At 36.5% G+C, this 8,152-nt stretch overlaps 1 protein-coding gene across 1 annotated transcript; it reads left to right on the top strand.

The window, feature by feature from the left end:
- Positions 1–1,636: 1,636 nt before the first annotated feature.
- On the top strand, positions 1,637–7,802 carry LOC141712394 (putative inactive receptor kinase At5g10020). The gene is made up of 3 exons (XM_074515317.1): positions 1,637–3,021; positions 4,660–6,330; positions 6,968–7,802. Exons 1-3 carry the CDS (start codon positions 2,094–2,096, stop codon positions 7,543–7,545), a joined length of 3,177 nt encoding a protein of 1,058 aa, XP_074371418.1. The 5' UTR covers positions 1,637–2,093; the 3' UTR covers positions 7,546–7,802.
- The last annotated feature ends 350 nt before the right edge of the window (positions 7,803–8,152 follow it).

Below are 8,152 nucleotides of genomic sequence, written 5' to 3' on the forward strand. Positions count from 1 at the left end.
GGAACCGAGCTAAGTACTTTTATGTTGATCTCCTCTTGTGAAATCTTCTTTTCCAATCTCTGTAGACCATTGATTGTGTTCTGGAACCTTTCTTGAGCTTTCTTGATAGTTTCACCATCTTCAAGCTTGAAGTTTTCATAATCATTCATTAGAGCACTAAGTTTAAATTTCCTCAATATTTTGGATCTTTCATGTTATGTTTCAAGAGCATTCCAGATCTCCTTGGTTGTCTTGAGAGAAGATACTTTATCAAATTCAGCTTGATTTAGACTCATGATAACCATGCTCCTAGCTTTTCCATTATAACCAATCTTTAACAACTCGTCAGGAGTGAGTGCATCAACATCTTTGACTCTCTATTTGTCAAATTTAAACTTTTATGGTCCTTTCTGGACTACTCTTAGAACAAGTGGATCTTTGGATAAACGAGTTTTTATTTGATCTTTTCACCAGTTGTAGTTGTCAGCTGCAATGAGAATATGAGTCCTCAAATCATCCTTTCCAAAAACAAGTCAGCCATTTAATCGATACTTTTCCTGTTACATAAATGTTAGTATACCAAAACTCTAATAACAGGTGAAATTCTACACCTAGAGGGGGTGAATAGGTTAGTATACCAAAACTCTCATAACAGGTGAAATTCTACACCTAGAGTGTTACCGAATATTTATCAAATTGTCAGACAACTTGATGTCAAGTTCGAATATATGTTGTCAGCAAGTTGACACTCGATATGCAATGCGGAAAATAAATAACATCAATTAAATAACACGGACACATCATTGTTAACTATATTGAAATTATACGTTCTATTTATAACAACTTGAATTAATAATAACATACTATTTATATATATATATATATCCAATTATTATAGACTATAATTGATGTCTATAATGAATGCTTATAATTTATAGTTAAACCCATTATAAGATAATTTCCAAGGGGTACAGTAAATTTTAGATGATAATTATTTTAGTTAAAATTTTTAAACAATATCAACGGAGGGGCTCTAAAGTAAACACATTATAAATTATACCGTAATATCTCGTCAAATTACAAATCTATTCTTTTAAAACCATATTTACCAAGTTGATCTCAAGTACGGTTTGAGTCATACTTTTCTTTATATAATCTCGTATAAGTCAAAAGTCCAAGGGTTATGTACTTTTTTGGAAACTATAATTCGGAGATTTTAGCCAAATATGCTAATTTGGCCACTAATATAGTTGTATTAAAATTAGATTATTATTTAATAAATTTATCTAATATGTAGGAGTATTTGGTTTGAGAAATTGTGAAATTAAATAATTATTGTTAAAATTTTAGATTTACAACACGAGATTACGGTCAACTGTAAATATCCCGGAGTCAGTAGCTATTAAAAAATGGTAATATATATAGACTATTAAAAGAGGAAAGTGTGCAACACCGGTAAATAAGAATAAGGAAAAAAAGAGGATACACCTACATTACAGGGAATGATGATTCCCCTGTTAACGGCGTAAAAGAATTTCCGTCACAAACCCATGTGACTGCCTTGTCAATTTGTGAGGAGAGGAGATGAGATTGACACTCACACAAAAACACACACATACAAAGAAGACCCCCTTAATACTGTGCATGTATGTATGTACTTTACAGACTGTAGTTGACTCATCCCCCCTCACCAACCAGCACTTTCTCCCCTCCCCCAAACCGCCATTTTTAACCTTATTCATCTCTCTCTCTCTCGCATAAAACCCTAATTTTACACAGCCTTTTGCCTGTCCAGGGCTCCCAGCACTACTCACTTCCTTTATTATTAATTAAAAATAAAAACCCTTAAATAGGACTATAATAATTAGACACACAAACATTATTCATTTTAACTGGTTCAGTTTAGGCCAGTTTATTTGGCTGCTGTAATAATAATCCACTTTCTCTCTCTACAACCCTTCAACACATTTTCTCTCCCTCTCTCTCTTTGTCTCTCAAATCTTTAACATATTTTCTCCCTCTCTAAAATCTTTAATTTCTTATTACAATCTCTCTAAAATCAGGGTTCAAATTCTCTATGATACACACAAAACACACACACATTGTGCGCCAATATGACTCCTCACTATCTCTCTCCTCTATTACTTCTCCTCTTTTTTACTTCACCGTCACTCGCCGCCGACGACACCGAGCTCCGATCACTTCTCGAGTTCAAAAAAGGCATCCGCATCGATCCACTGTCCAAGATTTTCAACTCATGGAAGTCTAGTTCAGATCCAAACGGCAGCATTTGTGTCTCTTTCTTTGGTGTATCTTGTGAAGGTGATGATAATTCAGTTACTGCCATTGTCCTTGACCGGCTGGGTTTAGTCGGTGACTTGAAGTTTTCGACTCTCAATGGACTTAAAGGGTTGAGAAATTTGAGTTTGTCAGGTAATAATCTTACTGGAAGACTTGTACCTACATTAGGTCTCATGACTAGTTTGCAACATTTGGATCTGTCTGCTAATTCGTTTTACGGCCCCATTCCCGGAAGGATTCATGAGCTGTGGGATTTACGGTTTTTGAATTTGTCGAAAAATGCCTTTGTTGGGGGTTTTCCTAGGGGAATCGACAAGTTACAGCAGTTGAAAGTGCTTGATTTGCATTCCAATGGGCTTTGGGGTGATGTGAGTGTGTTGTTTTCAGAGTTTAGGAATGTGGAACATGTAGATTTGAGTTTTAATCAGTTTTTCGGGTCGGTTTTGGTGGATGTGGTGAATATTTCTGGTTTGGCTAATACTGTGCAGTATGTGAATTTGAGTCATAATAATTTGAGTGGCGGGTTTTTTAGTGCTGATGCTGTTGTTTTGTTTCGGAACTTGAGAGTTTTGGATTTGGGTGATAATCAGTTGACTGGACAGTTGCCGTCGTTTGGGTCTTTGCCGAATCTTCGTGTTTTGAGGCTTGGGAATAATCAGTTGTATGGGTCGATTCCTGATGAGTTGTTGCAGAGCTCAATTCCTGTGGAAGAATTGGATCTGAGTCGCAATGGATTTTCTGGTGAGAGTGTAACTTTTTGATATTTGTATGATATATATGTTCTTTGACTGATTCAGTTAACAGTAAGATTTGTTCATGGTAAATTGTGTCTTTCTTCTTTTAATACTGCCAGTTTGATTCTGCAGCTGCATTTCCTTTATGTTAGACTTAACCCTTGAAAAAATTTAGATCTTATAAGATTCATATGTGAATAGTTTTGCTTTCTGGACATAGCTCCGCATTATAAAAATTCCTTTTCCATAGCTCCAATAGATGCAATAATAAGATGGTTATGATCAACATGTAATATGGTAAATGTTCAGCATTAGCCATTTAACAGCATTTTTTTTTGGTTTTAGAAGAACCTTGACACTTTCATCTTGTTTGTAGCTTATTAACTTAAGTTTCAGTATATATAAGGTCAGAAAGTTTTGATAGAGTCTGGCTGCGATATAAGACCCTTGAAACAATATTTGTTTACACTATATATGGAGACAGGAGGGCATGTCTAAAAAGGTAAATATTATGACAGACTTGGAGTACTTTAGGTCAATTGTAAGTCAGCGGAAATGCTTGACTCGCATTAATAGTATATAATATTACTTGCATTAATAATATATGATGTGCTTCGGCAGCAAAAGACATGTGAGCGCACATTAGGTAACGAACTATATATTGCTTTAAGGGTTTCGAAAAATTGAACTTGGGTATTATTGATTAGGGCTACCATTTATGACGAAGGTTTGACAATTGTGTGTATTATGTAATTGTAACATTCACTGGTATATCCCTAGCAAAAGTCCCGGTGGGATAATTTATTGACAGACTTTACGAGCAAATATACGAATATTAATAATTAGATCCTATAGAAACTGTCATGATTGTAAAAGGATGTATCTAAAAACTTCTAACCGTTGCAATATATACCTAGGTCACACATCTTGTACACCACGTGACGTTATAGTTTTGGCCCTTTTTAGTTTGTTGCTTTCAACTTGTCAAAAAATAAAGAAAATTACCAAACTAATAGATACCGGACCCAGTGAGTTGCCCTTGGATCACTGAACTGCCTCCGGAGAAAGAGGATCCACAAGGGCAGAGACTGCTGACCCTCTTCTTGTTCTTAGCCGTATATTACGAGTCCAAGTTCATCACTGAACAGGCACATAGATTGAATTTCTGAAATGAGATGCTACGATCGGGTAGCTCTAGCTGGATTACTGCACTCTAGTGTATCTTAGAATCTGTATTCCTTTGCACTAAATATGGACATTTTTCTATGTAATTGTCACAACATAATGGTTGTGTTTTTTAAATGTTTACCTTCTCCTTTTAACTTTCAAGTATTATAATTAAATGGAAACCCCTGGATGCCCTTGTGCTTCAATTAATGATTAGTTAAATGATGCCTTATTGGCATCCTTTTTATCTTTGGCTGTGAATTTGGCCTCTGGGCATGTAGTCGGTTTTTGACCCTTTGTTTCTTGTTCAAAGACGAAATTCTGAGAGTTTATTTGTACGTCTTCTATTTGCATATTTTGATGGTAACTATTACTTCTCTTATCTGTCTCCTTTTACTCATCTGTAGAGTTTTAAATATAGTTCTAGACTTCTAGTGAAACATTTTTTGAGGCAATATTTTCCATTTTGTGCCTGCAGGTTCGATTCCCAAAATCAACTCTACTACTCTGAGTACATTGAATTTGTCGTTGAATGTGCTCTCTGGTATTTTGCCACCTTCAGTTGGTAGTTGTCAAATTGTTGATTTGAGCAGAAATACTCTATCTGATGAAATATCGGTTGTGCAAAATTGGGAAGCGACTTTAGAAGTACTTGACTTGAGCTCAAACAAGTTGGGAGGAAGCATTCCTAACTTAACATCTCAACTGCAAAGGTTGTTTATGCTAAATCTTAGAAATAATTCCCTTGTTGGTAGCCTACCTTCTGCCCTGGGAACCTATCCTAGACTATCTGTAGTTGACCTGAGCGGTAACAAGCTTGATGGGTCTATCCCGCGGAGTTTCTTTACTTCAATGACTTTGGTCAACTTGAATCTGTCGGGAAATCATCTTACAGGACCAATTCCCCTACAGGGATCTCATACAAGCGAATTATTGGTTTTACCTTCTTATCCGCTGATTGAGTCCCTTGATCTTTCAGATAATTCCTTGTCTGGACCCTTGCAAGCGGAAATAGGCAACTTGGGAAGGCTTAAATTGCTGAATCTTTCAAAGAATAAATTGTCTGGACATCTACCTAATGAATTAAAAAAACTTGTTGGTCTGGAGTCTCTCGATCTGTCCAACAATAATTTTGAAGGTCAAATTCCAGATAAGCTTCCTTCAACTTTGATGGGCTTTAATGTGTCCAACAATAATTTATCAGGAAATGTTCCTGAAAACCTAACAAAATTCCCGGATAGTTCATTTCATCCTGGAAATGCCTTGCTAATTGTCCCAAACGGTGGTAATTCTATAGGAGGGCATCCTGCACAGACTGAAAGTAGAGGAAAAAACCACAGTTCAAAGTCTAATACCAAAATAGCTATTATTGTTGCTTCAGTTGTAGCTGCTGTAATGATAGCGTTCATTCTACTGGCTTATTATCGAGTACAACTTCAAGACTTTCGTGTTAGAAGTGGGTTTAGTGCTCAACCTGCTAGCAGAGATGGTAAAGTCGGAAGATTTAGCCGCCCTTCACTTTTCAAATTTCATTCAAATGCTCAGCCTCCTCCAACATCATTAAGCTTTTCTAATGATCACTTGCTAACATCAAACTCAAGGTCATTATCGGGGCAGAAAGAGTTTGTTACTGAGATTGTTGAGCACGTTGTTCCTGCAGGAACCGCTGCTACTTCCGCACCTGCTAATCTTAATCTACTTGATAGTTACCCTGCAACATCAGGAAGAAAGTCCTCTTCGGGTTCATCCATTGCTTCCTCACCCAGATTTATTGAGGCGATTGAACAACCTGTGACACTAGATGTGTATTCACCGGATCGGCTGGCTGGAGAACTTCTCTTCCTGGATAATTCATTGGCATTTACAGCTGAGGAATTATCTCGAGCACCAGCAGAAGTTCTTGGGAGAAGTAGTCATGGCACCTTGTACAAGGCTACCCTAGGTAGTGGGCATATGTTAACTGTGAAGTGGTTGCGAGTGGGACTGGTCAAACACAAAAAGGAATTTGCAAAGGAAGTTAAAAAGATTGGTGCGGTAAGGCATCCAAATGTTGTTCCATTACGAGCTTATTACTGGGGTCCAAGAGAACAAGAACGGCTTGTTTTGGCAGACTATGTTGACGGAGATAGTGTGGCTCTACATTTGTATGGTAAGAGCTAACAAGTCATTATCTATTACTTTTACGTTGCCTTTTATAAATATATTTTCTGTTATTGGAATAATCAAAACTTGTTCTTCCGAAATTTATATAAATGCACAGTTTCCATTTAGTTTCAGTCTTGTACTTCCATTTACATGCGAGCAGGAATATGCCAACAATTCTGTATCGTGTCTTTATGTCTTACCTGTAAGTAGTATCTATCTTATGATTTAAACTAAACGGTTCTGTTGATTTTCTGAAAAATTCACCAACTCCAAGCTTTAGACTAGGTAGTTTCTTTCTTTGCATATGTGTGTGGATGTAAGTAAAATTGACAAGTGCTTCCTTGATCTATATATTCACCCTGCTACATGTGTATCATTTTAGAAGTGATGCCATGAATCTGACAATTCAAACGAGCAACCATTAAGGATATCTTACGTTTTAATTGTGAAGCTTACACATGAATTATCAGGGGAAATGGTGATTGCATAAGCTTACTGGTGGGAAGAGGATATAAATAATATTATGGCTTCATTTCATGAAGTCATGCATATTGACTAACATATGCACTTTTGGTAAATTGTTATCTAATCACCAAGGTTTTCTACATAGTTTTCCTTAAAAGTTTATATATTATTTGCAGAATCAACACCTCGGAGGCACTCATTGTTATCATTGAGCCAAAGGTTTAAGGTTGCTGTTGATGTTGCTCGAAGTCTTGTGTTTCTTCATGAGAAAGGGATGCCTCATGGAAACTTAAAGCCAACAAACGTAGTACTGTCAGGCTCTAATTATGATGCCCGTCTTACAGATTATGGTCTCCACCGACTTATGACACCAGCTGGCATTGCAGAGCAAATATTGACACTTGGAGCTCTTGGATACCGTGCGCCAGAACTAGCAACATCAAGTAAACCAGTCCCCACATTTAAGGCTGACGTATATGCATATGGAGTAATGTTGATGGAATTGTTGACCAGAAGAAGTGCAGGCGATATTATCTCTGGTCAATCTGGTGCAGTTGATCTTACAGATTGGGTCCGATTATGTGATCAAGAAGGGCGAGGTATGGACTGTATAGATAGGGATATTGCTGGTGGAGAAGAACACTCGCAAGCAATGGATGAGTTGCTCTCGATATCAATAAGGTGCATACTTCCTGTAAATGAAAGGCCTAACATGAGACAAGTGTATGAAGATATCTGTTCCATATCTGTTTAAAGTTTGTAGTTCCTACACCCACCCTTCTTTCCTGACTTCATTGCTGATTGCCATTATTTCATCTTTCTCCTTTAGTCATCTTACATTTCCCCCCTTCAATTTTTGTGTAAAGGGACGAATGTCCATTAATTGATTGATACCGTAGACCTTCTAGTGAAAAGGGGGCTTGCATTCTTTTGTTCTTCATTTTTTGTTTATTCATCTTCTGAATGAAGTCTTTAACAACTTTTTCTTTTCATAACAACTTTTTCTCTTCATTATCTTATTAATTTACTTAAGGGTTACAATTTACATTATTCGAGTCTAGAGTCTAGACTTGTCATTTTTCTTACATTTTCTTCGGCTTTGAAGATCAAATGTTCTGTTTTCTGGATATTAGTGTGGTTAATTTTTCAGACAGAACTCCTTGTCTGTCTGTGTATTCAATGTATGATTATGTAAATTTGGATTAGTAACCACTTTGTCACCATCACCAAGTGGTTACCACTATAATTAATTTTATGAGACATGATTGTAAATTTCTCATGATTTCTAGGTACAAGAAACAGTTTCATTAGACTCCTAGTAATTTGTTGATCTGTAACTACTAATTCCTATGCAAATGTGA

The sequence above is a fragment of the Apium graveolens genome, chromosome 3, assembly GCF_009905375.1.
Source record: "Apium graveolens cultivar Ventura chromosome 3, ASM990537v1, whole genome shotgun sequence".
Lineage (NCBI taxonomy): Eukaryota > Viridiplantae > Streptophyta > Magnoliopsida > Apiales > Apiaceae > Apium > Apium graveolens.